General features: G+C 40.2%; 3 protein-coding genes and 1 non-coding gene across 4 annotated transcripts in view; 1 reads left to right on the forward strand and 3 right to left on the reverse strand.

Moving 5' to 3' along the window:
* The window catches only part of etfdh (electron transfer flavoprotein dehydrogenase), a 21,489-nt gene extending 15,608 nt beyond the window's left edge, over positions 1–5,881 (forward strand). Inside the window, exons 12-13 of the mRNA XM_034093653.1 lie at positions 1,918–2,139; positions 4,703–5,881. Of these exons, the coding sequence (XP_033949544.1) occupies positions 1,918–2,139; positions 4,703–4,866 (386 nt within the window). The 3' untranslated portion in view covers positions 4,867–5,881. The remainder of the gene's footprint in view (positions 1–1,917; positions 2,140–4,702) is intronic.
* ppid (peptidylprolyl isomerase D) lies at positions 5,768–16,196 on the reverse strand. The gene is made up of 10 exons (XM_034093654.1): positions 16,037–16,196; positions 14,832–14,972; positions 13,704–13,810; positions 13,182–13,370; positions 11,711–11,833; positions 11,291–11,397; positions 10,637–10,778; positions 7,642–7,728; positions 7,208–7,250; positions 5,768–6,425 (listed from the first exon to the last, which is right to left on the reverse strand). The coding sequence occupies exons 1-10, from the start codon at positions 16,119–16,121 to the stop codon at positions 6,337–6,339; spliced, it is 1,113 nt and encodes a 370-aa protein (XP_033949545.1). The 5' UTR covers positions 16,122–16,196; the 3' UTR covers positions 5,768–6,336.
* On the reverse strand, positions 13,016–13,143 carry LOC117454494 (small nucleolar RNA SNORA65). Its single transcript, XR_004553000.1, has one exon. It is a non-coding gene; the product is annotated as a small nucleolar RNA SNORA65 (small nucleolar RNA).
* A 1,635-nt stretch (positions 16,197–17,831) lies between the features above and the next one.
* On the reverse strand, positions 17,832–25,343 carry LOC117454321 (protein SPMIP2). The gene is made up of 4 exons (XM_034093509.1): positions 25,202–25,343; positions 24,360–24,589; positions 23,997–24,055; positions 17,832–17,924 (listed from the first exon to the last, which is right to left on the reverse strand). Exons 1-4 carry the CDS (start codon positions 25,263–25,265, stop codon positions 17,876–17,878), a joined length of 402 nt encoding a protein of 133 aa, XP_033949400.1. The 5' UTR covers positions 25,266–25,343; the 3' UTR covers positions 17,832–17,875.
* Positions 25,344–25,953: the final 610 nt, after the last annotated feature.

Consider the following 25,953-nt stretch of genomic DNA (forward strand, 5'->3'; position numbering starts at 1 on the left):
AGTTACCTAAAGTGAAAGAGAAGACAGCGTCTGGCAGAAAACGTCACTTTTGGCTGTCTGTGGAGACCGAGTTCCCCCATCTCGCCAAAAAGGCTGTAAAAGTGCTCATTCCCTTCACCTCCGCCTACCTGTGAGAGTGCGGGTTTTCCGCATTGACTTGAATCAAAAGCAAGTACCGATCAAGCAGGGGCGGATCTACCGGGGTGGCATGGGGTGGAAACTGCCCCCCCCATGCTGGGGTAGCCTTGCCACCCCAGCTGGCAGCTTTGTTTTTTAAATAAAAGTTGTGGTTCATCGGACATTTATGAGAGAAAATCCCTAATGTCCGAGTGCAAGTGAATGCAGCACAAGACGCAAGCCTTGTAACCCTTTCCCCCGGTGCGAGCGAGGAAATGTGATTGGCGGCGAATTCATTTGAACGGGACGGAGCATTCGGACATTCTGACCTTTTATATATACAGTCTATGATTCGGACCCAAGTAGACGGAAGGAATGAGGTATTTGCGGTCTACAATGACAGAGAAGAGACTGTCAAGTTTGGCTGTACTCGGCATCGAATCAAAACGCAATAAAGCTTTAGATCTTAATCAGTTTGTGAGGCGTTTTGCTGAACAACATGGTAATCGCCGCATTCAGCTGTTATAGACATGCCAACTTGATGCTCTGCTCACGGATGACTCGATGAGCATAAAGAACTGTTAAGATGATGACTTTACGTGTGTAAATATATTTTTTTCTTTGTGGGCGTCTGCCCCAAAAAACAGTTTTAAGTCCTGAGAAAGTCAAATAAGACGGTGAGTAAACTCCACTGCCCAGCACTTTGATTTAACTAGGCCAGTAGGTAGGGGCATTTCCACTGGATAATAATACCCCTGCATTATAGCAACACAACAATAATATTAATAATAATAATAGCAATAATAATTGGGAGGGGGGGCGCGGCTGTTCTTATGTCTCTGAGGGGAGGCTCACCTTCCCACACTTTGAAAACCCCTGTATCAGACGGTTCATAGTTTCCAGAAAGCTTAACTGTTACAAAGGTTTTCACATACAAGGAGCATACAATACAAATATTAAGAGGAAATGTATTTTCCTTTGTTTTCGCAGGACAATTCACATTTAGATTCAGGGGGAATCCTGGCCCAAACAGCTGCAACAAGTGCTATTACATGAATAAACTAATTAAAAAAAAAGATTTTTAAATGGCAGATTACATAAAAAATGAATGAATGAACAAGCAGTAATTACAAATGGGACATTTTCACCCAGTGGTCAAATAGTCCTTGTTTGATAGAGTTAATGAAGAGACAAAGGCAGCAGTAAAGTAGAATAAACATGGAGGGTGTTCTTATCCTGAATTGTGTCTATTTTATACAACTTTATTGCAAAGAACCAGTTTCACCTGTTTCTAGGTGTGTGGATTATTGCTTTGGAATAACCGTGGACTGGATTAAGAAAACCTGCAACGGAGTTTTGTGGATTATATTATTTTTATTGGACTATTTTTCATGAACTATATATATATTGCGTAAACCCTTTCACTCACATAGGACTCACTGATCATTCAACTATAGAATATATTATTGTGTCTGCATTTAAAGAGATATGTTGTGTGTTTTTGTTCAAATGTATTCATTTACTAGGTAACAAATACAGAAATATTGAACTGGTTAAGAGGGGCATGTGCTGTATGTTTTCCCGTCGGTAACATGTACCCTTTGTAGAGTTTGACTCAACCCCAGCAACTTTAGTCAAACCTTTACAACACTTCATTATAAGAACCAACAGCTCAGTGTAGTGACCTTACTTGAATGTATGAAGGATATGACACGTGCAGTGGAGAAGTGTAGATTTCTAATGCTGTTGTTTATCAAAGGAAATCCACATTTGGTAACAGCAGTGCTCCATCTCTCTCAGGCCTCGACGCCGACCAGTTGAAACCGGCTAAAGAGTGCACCCCCATCGAATACCCCAAGCCCGACGGGAAGATAAGCTTCGACCTGCTCTCCTCTGTGGCTCTGAGCGGCACCAACCACGAGGGGGACCAGCCCGCCCACCTCACCCTGAAGAACGACAGCGTCCCGGTGGAGAGGAACCTGGCCATCTACGACGGGCCGGAGCAGCGCTTCTGCCCCGCAGGTAACACTGACACCACAATATACATATATAAGTCAAAGTCAACTTTATTGTCAATCTTCCAGTTTGTGTGACAGACAGAGAGATCGAAATACCGTTTCCCACAATCCCAAATATAAAAACAAATGTTTATAAAAATATGTGTGCAAATATGTATATATACACACATACGTGACCCGTCGGATGTCGCAACGGCTCATTTCAAAATAAACGTGGATTAGCGTAAACAAAATATTTTTCCGGGGTTCAGGTGTTTTGTTTGATTTTAAATAAACAAAGTCTTAGCTTTCAGAATATGAAACTTTTATTTCCAAAAACACACGATAAATACATGTTTGAAGCTCGTAACGGGAAGATGACAGCTCTCACTCGCACCCTGCTCTTCCGCAACACCTCACCTTTTCTTCTGAAACTACTGAAGTGGAACATCTGCTGATTGTTAACAAAACATGAAAAACATTGGCTGAAAACATTTGAGCTTTACGTGTTTATCCAAGGTCTCCAGATGAGGACAAAGACACCTGGTTTTCTCTCTGAACGCTGTGAAAACCTAATGATGTGCAGCATGGGGTGAAGAAGCCCCTGCAGAGATGCTTTGTGACAAAGAGCTGAGCGAGTGGGAATAAAACAGGAAGCACTTAGTGCAGAAACTCTCAGGTTAGGAAGGTTAACAACTTTTATAATAATGACAAGTGCAGCATTGTTGTTTTCTGGCAGCAGCAATTTGGGACAGCTGATCCCTTTAACATAAAATAAACATTAAATATTATACTCTCCCTTTAGAGTCTAAAGGATGTATCACTGTTTCATCCCTGATTTGATGAACCTCCTTTAGAGTCACATGTCGTGCGTCACCCAGCATCAGGCTAATAGACAGAGGTAATTAACCCGCGTAGTGTTTATAAAGTGCTTCGGTTTTAATGACTTTTATACAACTCTTTTATATACTCTTTCCATCAAATATGTACAAATGAATGTCTCTTTAATATAATTAACTTCTCTACACAATGCACCTCTAGTTTTATGCATAACTAGGCTGTATAAAAGAGAGCAGCGTTCACCAATGATGCAATCAATATCCACAGCAGTATGAGAGCAGGTTATATTCCTGTAAACCTTTTTAATACAAAATACATCGAGGCAATTGTTTTAATCATTAAAGGGGACCTGTTATGCTCATTTTCAGGTTAATATCTGTATGTTGGAGGGAACTTTGGGAAGTTAGCCCTGCAGACCACTTACTGCACAACAGCCTTTATAACACCCTACAGGAAAGGGAAACCCCCAAAAAGCAGAATGGGGCTGCTTTAGAAAGATGAAACTCAGCTGTGTCCACATCACGCTGCTGCTGCTGAGAGTTCTCACACTATATGGTTTTATTGTTCCTTGGTAACTGACGGTCAATTCCAAGTAATTGTATAAGAAATACATTTATTACATCTTACAGTAAGCATGGTTTAGGATACTTATGTTCAGTGAAATAAGTATGTTCTTCTGATTCCTGGCATCATGAAAACAGAAATGTATTGACCTTTTAAAAAGGGCAAATTGTCATTCCCTTAAAGGTCACCTGTTATGCAAAATCCACTTCTTCATGTCTCTTCTACATCAACATGTGTCCCCTCTTCTTCATGTCTCTTCTACATCAACATGTGTCCCCTCTTCTTCATGTCTCTTCTACATCAACATGTGTCCCCTCTTCTTCATGTCTCTTCTACATCAACATGTGTCCCCTCTTCTCCATGTCTCTTCTACATCAACATGTGTCCCCTCTTCTTCATGTCTCTTCTACATCAACATGTGTCCCCTCTTCTTCATGTCTCTTCTACATCAACATGTGTCCCCTCTTCTTCATGTCTCTTCTACATCAACATGTGTCCCCTCTTCTTCATGTCTCTTCTACATCAACATGTGTCCCCTCTTCTTCATGTCTCTTCTACATCAACATGTGTCCCCTCTTCTTCATGTCTCTTCTACATCAACATGTGTCTCCTCTTCTTCATGTCTCTTCTACATCAACATGTGTCTCCTCTTCTTCATGTCTCTTCTACATCAACATGTGTCCCCTCTTCTTCATGTCTCTTCTACATCAACATGTGTCCCCTCTTCTTCATGTCTCTTCTACATCAACATGTGTCCCCTCTTCTACATCAACATGTGTCCCCTCTGTGGAAAGATATTCTGAAAGTTTCAGGAACAAAGATTCTCTCTCTTTTTGTCCTGATCCATTTATATACAAACCTGTCTGAAAATGAGCTGATCAGATTTTGGCCACTTTATGATGTCATAACGATGTGTTGTCTTGAGTAACCATTAGCCAATCAGCAACCAAGGTAACCCCCCCCCCCCCCACCTGAATCTCCTCCTAGAGCACCATTGTGTTATTTTTAACCAAATAGCTCTCAGAGGGTCGTGGGGAGGGGCTCCTTATTTTCATCTAAAGCAACAGACAGAGAATCAGCACTTTGGAAACAGAGGGGATTATGGGATAGTGGAACACAAACCAACGTGCAGTCTTTCTCTGTATGTATCGATCTAACTACATTACTCCCCCTCCTCCCCCCAGGTGTGTACGAGTACGTTCCCCTGGAAACTGGAGATGGGATGAGGCTTCAGATTAATGCTCAGAACTGTGTCCACTGTAAGACGTGTGACATCAAGGACCCGAGCCAGAACATCAACTGGGTGGTACCTGAGGGCGGAGGAGGGCCAGCCTACAACGGGATGTGAACATCTCGTGGTTTTTTGTAACCTTTGTTGTCTAGAAAGATGACTGTAAAGTATCATCCAGGGCTGCAGTACTTGCCAGCGAATGTGCCTAATTATGGAACAGGAAGTAAATACATAACTGGGTTTAAAAGGTATGAAAAATTAAATCTGTAAAAAGCAAGGATATTAGAAATATGAATGCCTTTTTTGTCATAGAAATCCTTAATTTATGCAGTTATATTACATTTAAAATGTGGCATTGGTTGTGAAATCCATCCAAACAGGACCATTAAACTGAGCTTTGATCAAACGTTGCCGTTGCTTCATAACAGCTATAAAACAATATGGGCATTTAAAGTAAAGTGGATCTTTAGCCGCTTTCACATCCCAGCACTTAGTTCCCAGCACTTAGTTCCCCCATGGATCGCGTTCACACAGGAATAAGTCCCCTGACTGAAGATTACACAAATGAAGCCACTGGCGTCACTTCTTCTTCTGCTTTGGGTTTACTGGCAGGCCGCAAACAACTTCACGGCGTATACTGCCACCCCAAGTCCCCGGGGTTGGTGAGTCTTCGAGTAAATCGGCAGAACGCCGACACCTCCTCACTGCCATGTTTTCTTTTGTGTTGCCGTTGGTGCACGGGGGCTAATGCTAATAATGCTAATTCCAGCAAATACAATGGAGTTTTACTGGGCGTGGTTTGCAATTTGTCCATTCAATCAGCAATTGGAACTTTTTTTCTCCCCAGGAAAGTACCACCTCTCTAGCAGGGGGGGAAGTTCTCGTTAAACGCAAAATCCCAGGAACTATCGGAACAAGTATTCCGGTGTGAAAGCGCGTATTGTGTTTTAAAACGAGGTACCCAACAAACTGTAATACATAATGTATTTCCTCTGTAAATGAACAAGCAGCTCTCAAATTCAGGTTTATTCAGCATTTATTCCAGGAATATTTGGACAGCATTTGATCTGCTCAGTATTGTACATAAAATCATTCGATGATATCACACTAACGAATAAAGCACTTGACTGTTGACCTTTTTGTTTTATTCTCTGTAAAAAAACATAAATAAAGACAGGTTGATGTAGGTTGTGTGGCTAAGGGCACTGTATCAAAAATCCTTAGCGTGAAACTAAACAACATATACAGTAAATGCTTTGCTGAACTACTTCAAACCCCTGGAACAAGGGCCGGTGATAAATGTTAACCCACTTTTTCAGAGCAGTGGAGTCAGCCATGCATCAGACTAACGCTCAAACTATTCATTACAGTGAGGACACGTGTCAGTATTAAGACAGGTCGAAGCTTACAACAGTTATTCCCTTAAAACAACACAGACGCTGAGATGTGGCAGCTTGAAAACATGAACAGACCTGCAAACTGAAACCACTTCACCTGCTGACAGGCCGAGTGCAGCTCCCCACGCACACATGAATTCAAATATCGATAAACGTTGCTAAAGAGAATTCATTGCATTAGGCGAGGTATTTACGCAAACATTTTGGCATAGATTTTCTTCTCCTTCTCCTTCTCCAGCTGGATAATCAGCTGAACTCTCTTCAACTCTTTGCTGATGGCTGCCAAAAGAAAACACTTTGGATTAGATCAACAAATCAATCAAAGTGACTTATGTTTCATCTTTGGAGGGGAGGGGAGGGGGGGGGGGGGGCACATTGAGAGCGTAAATCGTACGCTTTTACACATCTCCAAACAGCCGATAAACTGCTGCTTCAAATATCAGAAAGGAGCTGCAGATTTGGAGCTCAATTTCACCCAGTACTCAGCTTGAGATATTAGGGGGTTGAAACACTTCCAAATTGTTCCCCCAACTCATATCTAACAGCATGATACAAGATGACTTTCTGAAACTTGAAACACTGTTTGAGGAAGATTGGTATAAATCACAATGACTCAGCCATTGTGAAGTACTTGAATTTAACAACCGTCTGATAGCATTTTATCGTGAGTCACTCTCAGATCAAAGTAGATAAATAATAGGGATTTTCTTTTAAAAAATGGGAACACAGGCTTTTGTTGGCTTGACAAATCCTCTCAGTCTAGGAAGCGAATATAGCCATACTCCTAAGTGTGTTATTCTTGAGCAATTACCCTGAGATATTGATGTTTCGGTTGCATGCTGCTCAGACAGAACACAGCTACTTCATTCAGGACAGGATGTTTTCTTGCGGTCCTAGGACTATTTTTCTTCATGAGCTCGCATACTAAATTTGAATAATACACGTGAATATGCATGAAATGTCAAAACAAATATGCAAAATGTGGGAGACGGCGGCACATTTTTTGCATCATTCTTGGAATTGATCAAGACTGAAGAGACAGACAAATGTTGACTCCCCACCTTTGTCTTCTGGAGCTACTGCGTGCGCTTTCTTCAGATCAATCTGAAAGGAGAAGAAAACAATTGGGGGAGTCAATGTGACATCTGAATGCCCCCGTATAATTACCGTCTGCAAAACCAATGCATTCTGTTTTATCTTGTAAAAACCAGGGCACGTCATAATGAAAGAAATAAGCATCGTTATCACCAAATGCCAAAAAACCTACGATACATTACAGAACAGGGGAGACCGTTGCGTAAAGCTGTATAGACCAGGTAATCGATATGTTTAGACATACATCATTGTGTACATTTTCAACTGTCAGTGGGCAGGATATCTTCATTTTTAACTGCTATTTTAATCCTGTGTGTGTGCGTGTGTGTGCGTGTGCGTGTGTGTGCGTGCGTGTGCGTGCGTGCGTGCGCGTGCGTGTGTGCGTGTGTGTGTGTGTTACCATGGCTTGGCTGTTCTCCTTCAACCCCTGCCAGGACTGGGCCCTCCGGAAAAGTGCCTTAGTGCTCGCCTGGTCCAGCCCGAGAGCCTGTGAGACACAACAGGAAAACATCAGAAATGATCCTCCTTGAATGCTCTATTACATTTTTGCCATTTAAGTTATTCTATATATTAAATCTTCATTATACTTCCCCCAAAACGTATTAGGCAGGTGGGCTCCAGGAAACAAAATGTTTAAGTGCATTGAATCATATTTCTGCAAAGTTGATTTTATCAACTTAAAATTACATATTTATATACACATACTCAAATGATTATTTCCCTACCTCACATTAAATCAGATGTTCTTTATGCTATAAACAACCACATGTGTGTTTCGTGATAGCATTCTACACGAGGATGAAAAATGAAAGAAAAGAAAACTAAGTTTAATATTTCAAAATTAGTGATCTGTACGTAGACTAGGCCTCCAATATAACCTGGCTGAGCCGATATACAACAATCAGCCAAATAACTTTTCAATACATTATTGATTAATTGTTGAGGTACTTTTAGGTTGGTAGTGAACGCAAGTCAGAGGTACATGGTGTACTTCTACTCCACTGCAGTTCAGAGGTACATGGTGTACTTCTACTTCTCTACAGTTCAGAGGTACATGGTGTACTTCTACTCCTCTACAGTTCAGAGGTACATGGTGTACTTCTACTGCACAACAGTTCAGAGGTACATGATGTACTTCTACTCCACTACAGTTCAGAGGTACATGGTGTACTTCTACTCCACTACAGTTCAGAGGTACATGGTGTACTTCTACTGCACTACATGTATTTAACACCTTTAGTTACTTCACAGATGTGGATGAATGATGTAAAATATAATCAAGTGTTAAATCAGACTTTAGTTCCACTTGGAGTAAATCCACCAGCTACCCTGCAGTCTACAAAGTCATTCAAACTAGCTGCACCTTCACCAGCTCTGAGAACACTTTCATGATCAATCATTATAAAACATATCATATATATTATTCTGAAATGGACCAATCTGCACAATGACTACTTTTACTGTCGCTACTTTAACTATATTTTGATGATAATACTTTTCTATTTTCACTTGAGGAACATTTTGAATGCAGGACTTTTACTGTAACAGAGTATTCCTACACTCTGGTACTTCTACTTTTACTAAGTACAAGATCTGAGTACTTCTACTTTTACTAAGTACAACATCTGAGTACTTCTACTTTTACTCAAGTACAAGATCTGAGTACTTCTACTTTTACTCAAGTACAAGATCTGAGTACTTCTACTTTTACTCAAGTACACGATCTGAATACTTCTACTTTTACTCAAGTACACGATCTGAGTACTTATAATTTCACTACAAGATCTGAGTACTTCTACTTTTACTCAAGTAAAAGATCTGAGTACTTCTACTTTTACTCAAACAATATCTGAGTACTTGTACTTTTACTCAAGTACAACATCTGAGTACTTATTCCACCTCTGGTAGCGTATTAGCCTGAATTGTAGCCACAAAATCACGCAGAGCTGCATAAAAATAGACTCACAATGGTAACAAGTGGAAAATAATATGTACTAATGTGTACAATGATTTTAGGTAATGTTGACTACTCAAGACTCCTGACTTATACATCTTCAAAGGAAGACTGTGTTCATTCTACAATTACATGGGATTAAAACAAAATGTAGTTTTACTTGTATAATACTTCAATTGTATATAAAAGACAGTTTATTTTCATCTGTTTTCAAATAAACAAAGTATTGGCTTTCAGAATATTAAACTTGTTTTCGGCAAATTCAGATGATAAATACAACTTTGAAGCTTCGGCATAATTACAAGCATAGAACGGACTAATTTAATTTAACAACAGCCGGTGTTTCTTGTGAGTACGCAAAAATACACAAACACACTCGCGAGCTTCCCCCAGACCAGTAATACAAACGAAAATGTGTCTTCGGATCAATGTGACTGATTTCGATAGAGCAAGTCACATTTGGTTTAGGCACGAAACATACAGTAGAAATACATTGCTTTCAAAATCGCTCTGTGTCGAATCAATAGATTATATTTCGTGACTATAACACGAAATGCCGTGAGTGCTTCATCCTCTGAACACCACACGATGGCCACTGTAACGCACATACCATAGGTACGCTCCTCTGAAATGTTTGCAATTATTATTATCCCTCAATCGAGTTCGCTATTCAGCTCGCCAACGTTAGCTTAAACAAACGTAACATGCAACGTTAGCCTAATCTAAAATGCTCTACTGCGGCGTACCTTTCATGTGGCTCGTCAGCGCAGACTCTCGCATTGTTATTTGTTGCACACTTTGCAGGAGGCTACTCGTGGGCTTGACCCTAGTCTTAGCCATGGCTTGTATTTGTCTTCTGCTAGCCAACGCTCGTTGAAACGGCAACCTCCTGGCACACAGTCACCTATCACTCTCATCAGAATGCCCAGGTCACACGTAACTCAAACACTTGCAGGTCTTCTGCGCGGGAAGGCCGCAGCGGAGCTGTTTTATGTAGAAGCGAAGCAATGCTTTTCTTTTAATCTAAAAAGCGAACTATTCAGTCAGACAGCAATTTATTGTAAAAGTAAAGCATTTACATTTTTCAAGCACTTTATCTCAATTTCAAGCACCATTCCCAACCTTGAAAACAGCACGTCAAATTTCAAGCATTTTCAAGGATTTCAAGCACCCGTACGAACCCTGACTACGGCTTCCACAGATCACATTTTCTTGTGTATTTATTGTCAAAGCATTTAATGTATTCATTGCTATCGGGATGTTAAGAGCATTCCATGGAATGTGTATTTTGTACGTTTTCCTTCCAAAAGCCTGAAAGAAAACATGTTATGGAATCAAAATAGCACAAAATCTCAAAATTGGCCAGTACTTGAAAAACGATGTTTTTGCCTGCCGTGTCTCGCCTTAAAACAAATGATTCACCACTCGTTAACAACTGTACCTCGTTGCAGCTGTCCTGAGCGTCCTGCCACTGCTCCATCTTCAGATAGCAGGCGGCGGTGTTGAGGAAGCAGCTGAGGGCGGTGGGCTGCAGCTTCTTCTGCACCCCCGCCTCCAGCAGATCTCCACTCACCTCCATGTACCTGCACAGGGACAAACACACACTCCTGGTTAGGGAGACACCAGCAGCAGATATGCATGCATATTCACAAAGTCATTTCTGCTCACTATTCCTCCAGTTGGTTCTTCTTGTTTCATGTGGATAGTGTATTTAAACGTATCTTCCTACTAAGAAGCACACTTCCTTTAGCAGATTTAGCTCTGAAAACATAACCATTTCTGTTTAAAGGTACGGGCGCATGTTCTATATTTTTCTTAATGGCAACAAATCCAATAAAAAATACCCTGGAAAAGCAAACTATAATCCTAGGCACTTTTGGGGTTTTTTAATACACTAATCAGGGGCTAAAACTAGTCCCTAAACACATGCTTTTTACTCTAATTTGACTAAGCTTGCTATAAAATATAGTGGCCAAAGGCTTTAGGAAATCACTGCCATTTTAAAATTAAATGTTTATACCTGTGACTCATTTTTAAAGTCATGTCTTCAGTAGCAACAAATGAGATTCTCACACACACACACACACAGTATTACCTGAGAGCTTTGCTATACTTGTTGATTGCACCTTTCCAGTCTTGACTCTTGAAAAAGTTGTTTCCAATATTTTTAACGTCCTCAGCCAGAGACAGAACTTTGTCCACCTGAGAGCAAAGAGAAAGACAACAGTCGTAATGAGACAGGACAGAAAAACAAAACGTTGAGTCTACTTCACTTTGAGGTCAAATCAAAGAGAGATGTGGAAATAATCCATTAGCCCTCGTTTTGGGGACAAGCCCTTGAATGTATTTGTTAAGCCTAACACGTCGTGGATCTCAATATTCATTTTCCCCATCTGATTTTGGATAAGGCACTTCTCCCAAAAAGCCTGTGATCCTTTAACGGGGACCCTCAGAGCCATCCGATCCGGCAGAGTGTACCCGTGTCCTTGAAGATCAAAGACCCCACGATACTCACATCTTTAAAGTCAACGTCGGAGTCCTCTGGGAATTCAGGGTGGGTGTCTCCTGATCCGTCGCTTGACTCCGCGCCCCAGCTGTCCCCCTCCTTATGCTCGCCGCAGTCTCCAATCACGCACGGCTGCAAAGGGACACATCAGCAGAAGTTTTAGACGGAAAAGTCATGAATCCATGTCACGTGAGGGAACATCGTTTCAATATCAATGCATGCTTGGGAGCTGGGGTTTATGGATTTAAAACCGTTATGTGGGGATGTTACAATGGACATTTACAAAATGGAGAGGATAGCATCATCTGTCAATCACAAACTGGAACTATCTGTGTCACGATGGACAAAGTGGACTGATTTCGTAAAACCTCATCGGCCAGAAGTCCTGATCACTCCCTAATGTTCGTACTTTTTACTGTTTTTATTTGATCTTTGTGTAAAAAAAGAAAAGGCATTTCGGACAGACAAACTTAAGATGTACAATTACTATGTATTGAAAAAACACTAATTGTTTTGCCGGGTCTATGCAGGAATCCTGAAGTCAAATAGGAGACCTTTTTTAAGACCCTTTCCATACATTTTAAGACCTCATCGCCACTTTGAGTTTTAACCGGTTACCTTGGCGACACACTTTACCTCACATTGACTATATACAGTATTGATTGTCCTTCCTCCTTATCTTCCAACCATTTGGATGCAGACTTGCATTTCCCCATAACGATGTTGCTTAGCAACCGGCGTAAACGGACCTTGGCACGCTATCAAGCAGTGAGCGCGCGATGTCCTGTTCAGATGACATCACATCCAACGGGATGCCATAAATAAACTACACAGAATCACACTACACACCTACGCAGTGATTACATTCAGGCAGACTGTAGAACACAACCTCTTTGGACAATTTATTATTATTGAAAACAAGCTACAAAATGTAATACCTTGGAAAATGCCGTTTAATAGCGTTAATTTTCGCTAAATTGATTTATCAACTTTTAATACTTTTTAAGACCCCGCGGACCCCCTGGTTTGATGCCAAATGTCGATAAAAAATATATTACAAAAAAAGAAAAACGTTGACATTTATAAACCGTTCTTTTTAATATCTCATTCTGTATTTGAACCAGGTGCTCTGCAGATTTTCAATTTAAAGATTTTTCTCTTCACATGGAAGAAAGAAAATCGAACTAAAGTACACTTGGAAGGAACACCAAGTTCACCATGGTGTTAAAACAAGTGTCTTCAAAAAGGTATGCATTGGCAGCTTTGTCAAATGTTATTATTTTGGAAATACTTTATATATATTTTTAATTTTTTTTTTGTTCCGGTCTTTTCGGCACAAAGTTGTCCATTGTTTTCGGGCATCCCTGTTTCCTAAAGCCGGGTCAATCTTAGCGTCCACTGGATTATACTCAGTCACTCTGACAGACAGGCATAGTGGCGGGAGGCTGAACTTTATATATTTTTAACTAAAACAATGTACCTTTTCAGGGGCGTCCTCCGTGGTGTCGAGGGACTCCAGCAGTTTGACTATTCCCATCCCTTTTAGCACCTGTCCGAAGACGACATGCTTCCCATCTAAGTGAGGAGTGGCCACGGTGGTGATGAAGAACTGAGAGCCGTTGGTGTCCGGCCCGGAGTTGGCCATGCTGAGCAGACCCGGTTTGTCATGCTGCAAAGACAAAGGGAAATGATTACAAAAGCAAAAGATAGGTAACTCTCAAACACAGAAATAAAAAAAAAGATAGGAGTGTTTGATTATTTCTGTTAGTTTAAAAACTATTTTAATTGGTATGCCTTTTTCTTTTGTACAATAGATAAGGAAGACTAAGAGAGATATGCAAAAAAGATCCCTGCATACTCCAACCTAGAGACATATGTCCATTGTTTAATATCCAAAATGCTAAATAAAGCTCAAATGAGAGTGATGGGGAATAGTGCAGACCCCTCTAAGTATTACAGTGGTGAACCCAGATAATGGGGATTCTGGTGATAAGTCACTTACAATGTAGTGGAAGTTTTCATCCTCAAACTTCTCTCCGTAGATGCTCTCTCCCCCGGTGCCATTCTGGTTGGAGAAGTCACCTCCTTGGATCATGAATTTCTTGATGACTGCCAAAAGCAAATTTATAGCCAGATTAATTTTCAGTAGAACTTATAGCTCCCTAAAACTTCAAGTACCATGTTAGATACTACCCATTCTAAATACTATACTGTCCCATAATATGCATGAATAAGTGCCTATCTTACAATATGCAGCAGCTTCCTGTCGGTTCAACTTTCCATTGTTGTTGACTTCCTTATAAAATTGAGTTTTACTTGTTCTCGATATAATAAGAACGGAAATACAGATTCTCCAAATAGCTCTCAATAGGCGCTTTCACAGTTTTCCGAGTATAGTTCCGATAGTTCTTGAAATGTTGCGTTCACACCAAAAAAATCCGGAACTAGAACTTAGTTCATGAGAACCTGTTCACCCCCTTTTCAGTCCCTACTGGAGAGCAGGTACTTTCATGGGAGAAAAAGGTTCCCATTTATGATTGGCTGAGCGGATTGCAAACCACGCCCCATAAAACTCGGAAAAAGTTTTGTGAAGCCACCATTGTATTTGCTGGCATTAGCATTAGCATTAGCCCAGCGCAGAAACGCAGAGAGACTAACTTATGGCAACACAAAATAAAACATGGGAGCGGTGGAGATGAGGAGGTGTCGGCGTTCTGGCGATTTACTCGGAAGGCTTCGGTAGAAGCTGCTGGGAGTCCCAGCAGCTTCTACTGAAGCCAGTCCCCAACTCCGGGGACTTCCGGCCGGGGACTTCGGGTGGCAGTATACGCCGTGAAGTTGTTTGCGGCCTGCCAGTAAACCCAAAGGAGAAGAAGAAGTGACGTCAGCGGCGTCATTTGCCTAATCCTCCCTCAGGAACTTATTCCGGTGTGAACGCGATCTGTACTTAGTTCATCAGAAATAAAGAGTTCTGGGAACTAAGTACGGCAAAGTACTTGGTGTGAAAGCGCCTAATGCATTGGATGTCCTTTAAAGCTAGTTTCACATGTCTGAGTGTACTAAAGTTCCAAAGTGCCCTGTCCTCCAATCTGAAATGTCACATGATGTGCAGTTGGGAAGGCTATTTTACTTCTGTGGAAGGGGCATCCTTTGAAGTGCAGAGGCTTCCCGGTTGATTTGCCAATGCCTTTCTCTCCAGTGCAGAGCGCCCGGAAGTTTTCAGCAGTTTTGGGGACGATATCAGCAAAAAGCTCCAGAACAAGTCGGCCAGCTGTGGACGGAAAGAAATACATCAGTGCGGTGTTACAATAAAATACAGATTGTAATTGACTAAACAACTTACAGTATAGTCTGCACTAAGTTATCAAATACTTTAAAACTATAACATTTCTTTACTTCACTAACTTGACTTTAAGAAAGACTACATTTACCAGTATATGTTGGTTTTTAGTAAAAAAGTAGAACTAACATAGTGTAGGAATAAAGTCCTCCATTCAAAATGTTACTCAAGTACTTAACTTACTAAAAGTACAAAAGTATTAGCATCCAAATATAATTAAGGAACTAAAAGTACTCATTGTGCAGAGGCCCATTTCAGATTCATATGTATTATATGTTTTCATTATAACCACAGGGGGTTAGAGCCCTTTGTGGTAGTGCTGCAGTGATCATTGTGCTGGTGCTGCTGGTTATGTGTTTTAATTGTTATGAACACACATTATGTAACTGAAATACCAATCGTGTTATTTTATGGCGATTTATCGTGCTCTATACTTGTTATACTGAACTAAAAGTATTTTTTTGCCACATGAAATGAGCCCCTCACATAAAGCTAGAACCGCTACTGCTCTTGCTAAAGTAAAAGGTATCTTCAATGGTGTTTTTAATGTGTTGGCTGCAACCAGTTTGATAATACACTTGAGCTAGAATGAAGCTACCTACATGCATGATAAAACACAACATACTGATATGACTATAACGCTATCTTACAGTGGTCTAACAGGAAAGCTAGTGCTGAGAAAAGCTACATTTACCAGTCATTCTAGACAACACAACCACACGTGGTTCATACACTATCTCGCTTTCTAAATACCAGTCATCTTATTCAAAGTTCATGCTAGCTCATATTAAATATTACCGAGCTACTTATGTCGATGTTTAGAAAGTGGTTCATCTGTAAACGGTTACGTTTATTGTTCTTGCAGCTACTAGCATACATCCGTTTCTACAAGTCACCACAGCTAGTTGTGCTAAGCTAACAAATGCTAACGACAATTGTGAAACTACTCCTTAGAAAAAAGCTGTTAAATAATATTAAAATGAAAATGGGCTGACCTCTTTCTCCGCCAATGTCTACATCAAAGAAGACACGAGGGTTTTCGGAGTTTGCAGGCTTTTCTGTTGGCACTGGGTGAGACATGTTAAAGACAGGGCGATTTCTGACACTTGTTTCGGCTAACTTGGCTAATTCCGGCCGGCGTACTGAAGCAGCGGAGTCAATGACTTCCGGTGAGCGCATTTCAAATTAAAGGTATTCTGTTAAAAGTGCATTGCAGGATTTTCAAGTATTGATAGGAAACGAAATACATTACTGCGTTTGTTTGGGTTACAAATTCAGATATAAAAGAACACAAATAGTAGAATTTGTTTTCCAAATATGCCATTTTGATGTAAAAATGGCATATTTGGAACATTTTGTCATGCGAGCACGCATGTGGTTTTCAATGAAACTTCCGGTAGCCTAATGCAAAATACAATTCATATTAAGTTTTTTACGGTGGACTTGTACTGTTACTAGTAGTGTTAATAGTTGAAATTTAAAATGGATCATTAAACATTTCCTCAATTGCAGTAAGACTATGTCAATCCCAGATCAAATGCACGCTACATTTAGGGTCATTGAAAATGTATTCTCTGAGTGATTGTGATGTTATGTTAAATGTTTGTTCTTTGTTTTTCATGTATTGTGTCTTGACATTTGTCTATGTTGATGTTACATATGGAGCTGCTGTGATGCAAGTCAAATGTCAGACTTGATCTTACCATTAAAGTATTTTCGTATATTGTCGTAATATTTACTATATCATCAATATATTGCAATGAACAAATTCACAATTACACAAATGGGCTATTCACACTATAAAGCAGGCACTACAAAGTTAATTGTGGCTAATCCAGTGATTTCAATACATGAAAAAAACATGATGCACACAACGATATTTTCTTAATTAACCTGATGATATTTGCTCCTACTTGTAAACACTGGATGAATGACTGGAGTCAAACACTATTTTGTTAACCTAATGTATAGACTTATTAAACATGCAACAAGAGGCAATAAGTGAATATTACTTTGTTTATTGTCCACAAGACATCATTTTTCGAACAAACCATATGATTAGACAAATAGTGAAAAACAGATTTAGGCGTCCTGGATTAACTGCAGCCCCTATGGATCCACTTCTTGTTTATGATGATTTCGACTCAGCCTTCTGGGATACACCTCTTCTTGTTAATGCATACAATGTTCCGTCTCAACAAAATGCAATGACAACGTGCCTTCAGGCAGTCTTCAGACTCAGCCCAGCCCATTGAAGATGGGATTGTCTGCAAATTGCAGCCTACTTCGAGATATGGATACCTGTCTCTGGCTCTTTATTTGAAAATTGGTGATTTTCTGATGTGGCTCAGAATTTGCTCGGTTATCTACACCAGACAAGTGTATATGATTACTTTAGCTGTGGGATGGATTACCTGGTGCTTCTCATACAGACAATAACAAGTATATATCTGTGATGCTCTGAGAGGTGCCTCTGATAAACAATACTGTTATTGCTGGAGAGAATCATCTGTTTTAGGAAGCAGTGCCACATCTGATATGTAATACTACTTCGAGCACATTGGCAAAACATAGACAAACATTCAACCCTTGTTTTTGCCAGTTCACATTGTCAGATGTACTGGAACTACAATAAGTTTAACTGAACTCAACGTGAGAGTCGTGCAAGACAAGTTTGAGTCAGTATTGGATTTAATATCGGTCTGCAAAATGAAACTGGTGAAAAGTCCTGATGTTACTGAGATTAAAAGTATTTTTAATCAAACTTGACGCATCTTATTAAGAGCCAGGTCCTCCTGGGTCGTAGACGCCAGCTGCGGTTAGGTCTGAATCTCTTAATGGAACTGTGTGTTGCCTCGCAGTGAGTAATCCATCATGTTTTTCCTGGGAGGAAACAAATAGACACGGTAATATAAATGAATGAGGCGAGATCCATCAATGAGCAACATGTGTACTGGTGTCTTTGGCTGAAGGGGTAAATGGATGCCTAACAACCAGAGGGTTGCTGGTTCGCCTCCCAGTATGGCAGAGCGAAGTGTGGTGTGAGGTAAGATGCCATGTGTGTGACATTGAGGGTGGTCTTGGGAGGGTGGTCAACATGAGTACAGAATACACTGTCTTGGCTCAGTGGGTAGTGTGTCAGAGGAAAGCGAGTTCGAGTCTCACTGCAGTCAGCATGTCGTTGTGTCCCTGGGCAAGACACTTCACCCCAACTTGCTCCGGTGGGGATTGTCCACAGTACTGAATACATCGCTTTGGATAAAAGGGTCTAACAAACGAAATGTAATGTAATGTGATGTGATGTAATGTGTACCTACAGGGCGTGTTATTTCTTCAATCTGTTTAATGTTCTATCAGATATTAAAGAAGAAGGAAGTCCCTTTTCATCGAGTCATTTAGTTGTTCAAAATACACCCAAGGGTTATGAACAACCTATTGATTTGCAAGAGAGATACTGTGAGCTAATGTGTTTTGAATCACTTGTTAAGGTGATACATTCCTTTCAGTCTTAAATGTCCCATACATTCAGTTCTCAATCCTCATGCGGGCTAACTGTAAAAAGCTTTACCCTGACTGACTGATAAAGGAAACTTTTCCAGTCTAAATATTTTCTTTTAGAGAAGACATTTAGAAATTGCAAAAGTAAATGTAATCACATATTTTGATAGCAGGCTGAGCTTGTTTTGTGTCTATTCTACTCTTTAGTGTCCTTTTGTGTATATCTGTAGTGTCCTTCTGTGTCTCCTTAGTGTTTTTTAGTACTAGTTCAGATTACTTTATGTCTTTTTGGATTGTTTGTTGTCTCTTTGAGGTCATGCTGTGTCTCTTTAGGGTCATTTTGTTTGTATCTGCTGACATTTTCTCCTTCATGAGAGAAATAATGCTTGGGCTAAGGCTAGGAAATCAGGCTCAGAGGTAGAATGGCTACGTTTTAGGCAGCTAAGAAATAGCTTCACATCTCAAATAAAAAGTGCTAAATCAAAGTACTATTTGTCGGTTACCACAGAAAACCTGAATAATCCTAGGAAATTTTGGAAAGCCATAAAATCGATTTCCACTGGTGATATCCCAAATGAGCTACCTCCGTGCCTTACCACAGCATCTGGCATTATATCAGACAGGGCTACTATGCTCAATTGCTTTAATGAGCATTTTGTGTCTTGTGGCTCTCTGTTTGGCTGTGTGGCTCCTGTGAACGCTCCAATCCTTGACTCAGAACAATGTGGTCTGGAAAACCCTTTCAGTTTTACTCCTTTAACTATTGGTATTGTTCATGAAGCCTTATCCAAGTTAGATCCTAGGAAACCGGCTGGCCCGGACAAAGTAGAACCTTTCTTTTTAAAGATAGCTGCAGATTTTATTGCTGCACCTCTTACTTCTCTTTTTAACCTCTCCCTCAGCACGAACACAATTCCAAAAGTATGGAAGTCTGCTTATGTCTTGCCTCTACTGAAAGGAGGGGAGGCAACTATTTTAAATAACTATAGGCCAATCTCTAAATTGTCAGTTCTGGCTAAGGTGCTCGAACGCTTAGTGAGTGAACAAGTAAAGGAGTTTTTATGTACAAATGACATCCTGTCTAAACATCAGTCAGGCTTCAGAAAGAAACACAGCACCATCACTGCCACGATGAAAGTGGTAAATGACTTTACTACTATTTTAGATAATAAGCAGAGTTGTGCAGCTCTGTTTATTGACCTTTCCAAAGCGTTTGACACCATTGATCATCGCATTTTAAAGCAGAGGCTACTCAGTATTGGCCTATCCAGCCTTGCAGTGGGTGGTTTGTAAACTACCTCTCTGAAAGGTCCCAATGTGTTCATTTTTGATGGACTGTCTTCTGAATGGTTAAACATTTCTAATGGTGTACCCCAAGGTTCTGTTTTAGGACCACTTTTATTCTCCATATATATTAATAGTGTAGGTGATAATGTGGATGAAGCTACTTTACATTTTTATGCGGATGATACTGTGATGTACTGTGCAGGTCCCTCCATTAAAGAGGCTGTTGTTAAATTACAGGCTGTTTTTAAAACTATTCAGACTCAGTTCTCTGAATTAAAGCTTCTTTTAAATGTGGATAAAACCAAGGTAATGCTCTTTTCAAAAGCTAAAAAGACACCAGAGCCTGTTTTAGATATTGTAACTACGCAAGGAACAAAACTTGAAGTTGTTGCCTGTTACAAATACCTTGGTATCTAGCTTGATGATTGTCTCTCTTTTAAACTTCATGTCAATAACCTGCTAAAAAAGCTGAGGGTTAGGCTAGGTTTCTTTTTCAGAAACAAGTCCTGCTTCTCGCTTGAGGCCAGGAAAAGGCTCTGTGACCTTTTTACCTGTGCTGGACTATGGGGATCTGGTCTATATGAATGCACCTGCCAATTACCTGAGCAAATTGGATGCTGCGTATCACAGTGCTCTGAGATTTGTCACAAATTGTAAAGCGCTTACTCATCACTGTACACTGTATACCAAGGCAGGTTTACCATCACTCTCTGTACGGAGGCTCAGTCATTGGTACACGTTTATCTATAAAGCTTTGTTGGGTAAACTCCCGTATTATATCTGCTCTCTGATAACACAGAGAGTTGCAAGCAGCTATTGTCTGAGGTCACATGATGTAGTCTTGTTAGATGTGCCAAGAGCAAGGACTGTCTCAGGTAAGACAGCTTTTATGTGCGCAGCTCCACTTGCTTGGAACAATCTTCAGCAAGAATTGAAACTGAGCAATCTCATTCCTCTGCATGTTTTTAAAGCTAGGCTAAATGAAATGCTTGCTGATACAATGGGCACTTGTAAATGTCTATAACTATGTATCCTGTAAATATAATGTATAATGTCCTTTATTGTTTTATGTTTCATGTGGAACCTATATGCTGCAGGTCTCCCTTGAAAAAGAGATCTATGATCTCAATGGGACCAATCTGGTTAAATAAAGGTTTGAAATGAAATGAAATGAATTTTGTTTTTCGTAAACCATACGTTTGTTATTTATTCTTGACTGTAATGAGCTCAATGTAAAAGTTGAACAATAAGGTGTCTGAAATGTTTCGTTTGATAAATTATAATGCACTATGATGCCAATGTAGATGAGGCGGCATAACAACAAGAGAGTCTCCCTAGTCGAGGAAAGACATTCATCTTGCCGTCTAAATAGTTTTTCGGTCGAAAGAAGATCGACATCCTCCATGCTATAGAGGAACTGGCTGGGTTTGAGCGCCTTGGTATCACTTTCAGTCTCTCCTATCACTAGCAGCAGAAGTATTGCTGCAACCTCCCATAATGCCAGCCACGGGGAAATCATTTATCAGACCATCTCTTTAAGTTTCCGCCTCGAGTAGCTGTGTGTGGCTCTGCATACTTTCGGGGTATATTGCTAGGATGAAGCAGCCTGTGTGACACATGCTGTTGATAAAACATCCTCACACAACCATCTCCAAAACTTTGAAGCAGGCGGCTCCTTTTGCACAAGAGTTTCTATGGGATAAGTAGCTGTATAAGCTGGGGCTGGTTGCCTTCATCACTTTCTTCTCTTATCATCAGTGGGATCTCTTTTCATTTTAACAAGTTGCTGTGCCTGCATATCAGGTGGGACATTACAAGTATATCCTCATTTTTGTTCTTCTCTTATCCATCAGACCATATCTGAGCCTTGTTATAATAATAATAATAATAATAATAATTCCTTATATTTATTATAGCGCTTTTCCAGATGCTCAAAGCGCTTCACAAATACACATTACACATACATGCAATGGTCATGTACTGTGGACAATATACCACAGGAGCAAGTTCAGGTGAAGTGTCTTGCCCAAGGACACAACGGCTTTACAGACGCAGCAGCGGCGGGTTTCACCCCTTGATCTGATGATCATTGCACAGTGCACTGCGCCACACCGTCCATCTTCACGTCTCAAAGTCATCGAGGCACTTTTACAAGTACACATTAGTATCATACATGTACTGTGGACAATACCCACAGGAGAAAATCCGGGTGAAGTGTCTTGCCCAAGGACACAACGGCCTGACGCAGTGGCGGCAGGAGCGGGTTTCGAACTGGAGTTCCCCAGCACCCTTGATCAGATGCACCCGTCCCGTCCCGTTATTTCCAAACACATGATACCTTTGCTGTAACTGCATATATTACTTGTCTCAACATCTAAGAGATAGTATTTGGTATTTAAAATGAATCTGGTCGACTCTTATCTAGAGAGTATACATGTTTTACCCATTGAAGTCTAATGCCTCTTAAACGCAGCCTATGTTTACTTTACTTTTCTTTCTTTACTGTAAAGGCGTTTCTTTAAGGTAATACGATGTGAGTCATGTATATTCAAATGGTCATTTTGGAGGTGAAGTATCCCTTTATGCGGACACTAAAATGAGAATCCATAACCTGGCAGTATCTGGAGGTCCCATTACTCTCTTGTGCTCATTAGAGATAGACAAACAAAATGACTGAATAATGAAACATTGATACACATACACAGGATTAGAAATTAATTTAACGACTGAGTAAGTTCTTAGTTTGTCAAAGGACTTCCAGACCTGCTTCAATGCACCTATAGATTATTCAAGTCTCTGTGATTCGATGGGACAATGGCAACAAAGCCTGCAGCTAAAGCAACATTATGGATGCTAGTCACATCCAAATTAATATATATTAGGGATGTAACGATACCAAAAACTCACGGTACGATAATATCGGGATAAAAGTCCACGGTACGATATTTATCGCGATATTGAAAAAAAAAGAAAAAAAATGTGAATTCTTTTTTTTTTTTATTAAATAATAAATCTGATTTGTACAGCATTTTAGTAGGATAGTAGTATTTTAAAGTGTCAAAAATATAATAATCAGACCCTGCAATAGAATAAATCAAGTTTCACTTTAGTTGTTCAAGTAACTCAACTCTAACTCACTAACTCACTCACTCACTAACTCACTAACTCACTAACTCACTCACTCAGCATCATCAAGGTTATCTTTTAGGAATATGAGCATGTCCACATTTCGAGGTAGAAGCTGGGATGTTTGGGCGTTTACAATATCCCCTGCTGTGGAAAAAACTCTCTTGCTTGGTACTGATGTTGCTGGGACAGAGAGATATGCTTTGGCCATGGGTAACAGCAGTGGGTCAAACTGTGCATTGTCTCTCCACCACTTCAAAAACAATACAGTTTTTGCCAAGAAGGTGAGGCTTATTGACAGAGATATAAATATACTGTTGGTACTTGTCAATGTCTCTAGGTATGTACATGTAGCCCTGTAAATACTATGTCCTTTATTGTTCATGTTGTAACCTACTTGCTGCCATGTTGGACATGTCTCCCTTGAAAAAGAGATTGATGATCTCAATGGGACCATCTGGTTGAATAAAGGTTTAAAAAATTAAATATATTATTAAAAAATAAATAAAATATCGCGTGATATCGCGATATTCGATATATCGTTACATCCCTAATATATATGTAATTTTGTTAGAGGAGATGCATTCAACATTTATAGGCAATATCCACATATTGCAGTTTGTTACTTGTGCAATGACAATACAGTTGAATTGGATATTATTGTTGTTTGAACATGAGCGTAAGGTCCCTTTCAAAACAGAATGAATTATCCTGTTTTAATTGTGCTATGTTTGGGTTATTTAAGAAAATAATAATTTTTTTCGAATAGTTTTGAGTTGTTATGTTTGTGTTTTGTTAGGTAGTTTTCGTGTTTGTGGGGTCCATGTCTCTCTGGCTGATTTATTATGGTTTGCCTGAGGCGGTGTGTGTTCCTGCAAAAGTGGAAGTGTTTCATTATGGATGAGGAAGCAGATAACCCACAATGCAGTCACTCAACGCAGTGCAAACCTGAGATGTTCGCACTTATCCATTCGACACAGCACACACACATGTAATACGATTCTGAGAAAGTCAACGTGTGCAATGTTGCAAATGCTGTCTTACTGACTGCTCTGGAACCTGTGAGACACTCTGTCCTCCAACGCTGTCCGTAACTCAGTTTTCTGTCAGAAAGAAGGACAGTTTAGTTTGATTTATTCCTGTTTTCTTTATCATATCATTAAGTTCTGACAACCAAAGTGGAGAGGCACATTCCCGGTTGAGAAAAGATAGAGTGATGAACAAAAATCATTAAATGTCATCCAGAAATGATGTATTGTTCTACTGTTTATCCAGGCATTAATTACAGTCCTGCATACAGCATCATATTTAACCATTCTCAAAGTCATGCTAACCTTGTGGCACACTAACTGAAGTAATGCTTCTTCTTCCATTTGCATAAGACACATATGGTGGATTTAGCCGTACCTTAATTTGCATGTTGCTGAGCAGCGTCCCACTGTTCAGCAGCTGGTTGTACTGCAGGCCCCAGCCCACCTCCCCCACATAGCCCTGCCTGGCCATGGGAGGGGGGGCATGTGTGGCACCTCGGCACAGGTACCGGAGGTCACCTGTGGCCTCTGCTGAGGAGGCGCCCACACCGATGTATCGGAGGAAATAATTTGATCTTGGCCGGTAGTCTCCAATTCCATCTGGGCCTGGTTAGAAACAGTGGACATGTGAGGAAAGAAGGTAAACAAATATCCAAATGAACCTGACCCTTTACTCGCAGTTACGGTTCTACAGTCACATATGTGTAAGAAAGAAAGAAAGAAAGAAAAAAGAGTGCATCAATGTATTTTCTTTAAAACATGCACTCTCTCTGGTTTACTTTTCAATGAGTGTAAGCAGACGTCTACACATGAACACTGACATCTACATAACTGTGTGCAGTATCCCACCAAGTGTTCATATCCCGAAATCTTCTTTTTGTTCCCTTTTTGTGTTTCTTAGTTCATTTCGATTTCTTATTCTCAGATTTTCTTTGCCATGAACATTGAGAGCTGCTAAAAATATAGAAAAGATATGAGAACAAAAGTAAAATATGACTTCTTGGATATTGACCATACGTTTTGGACCTTGACTTGTTTGAAAATAAGGTCTTCAAACGTACTGTAAACTGGGTATGGCAGTCTAACAGCATTCCCTCTAATATCCTATTGTGGTCATGACATCAATGACAGCTTTTTTTGTATACACACCATCTACTTCCTCTAATGCACTGTACAATACTGACCTAATAAAGGTGCATGCTCTTGTGTTGCTCCTACCTGTAAAGATCATCCTCTGTCCAGGCTGTGGCCCTCCTGCAGCTGCCTCACTGTTTTGCATCATTGTTTAGTTTAGTTACAGTCTGTACCTACATCTATATAATGAGCCCTCTGGGGATAACTCAAGCCCAGCGGTCTGCTCTGTCCATGGGGTCATTGTCGGTTGTCATGCGACCAGTGGTTGTCATGGTGTCACTGGTTGTGTCCTAGTTACATCATAAAAACGGTATGCTTCTGTCTATTTGAAAAAAGAAAACACTTCCATACGCTTATTTGAAGCTAATGCACTGGATGAAGGATTCTTCCAGTTAAGTGGTTTTGGATCAAGCTTAATTAAATATATGTCACTTTTAATGTACATTTACTCCCTATTACTTGATGAAATAGATTGAGATAAAGGAATAAATACTGCATACATCTTATCAGAGAGCTGGTGTAAAAATGGTTTCCTTTCTCTCTTTTATTTTTAGTATAGCGAACAATCCCATTATATTAACTGCATTCTAAATTGCCTTGGTCTGTGGCTATTCATATTCTCAGACTGTGGGATTTCCCTCAGACAAAGCTTGGGAGAAGGCACTCCCCCATCCCCCCTTTAGTTGTCTTGCTTAGTTTCGCTTAATGCGTGATGCTTAAGGGATCATCATTATGTTAACTTCATCCCAGACACGCAACCATTGAGCTAAGAATGCCTTTTGCGGTTTGATAGAACTCCAGACTAAAACAAAGGCATTACGATATGTCTGTCCTAT

This window comes from Pseudochaenichthys georgianus, chromosome 10 (assembly GCF_902827115.2).
Source record: "Pseudochaenichthys georgianus chromosome 10, fPseGeo1.2, whole genome shotgun sequence".
Taxonomy (NCBI): Eukaryota; Metazoa; Chordata; class Actinopteri; order Perciformes; family Channichthyidae; genus Pseudochaenichthys; species Pseudochaenichthys georgianus.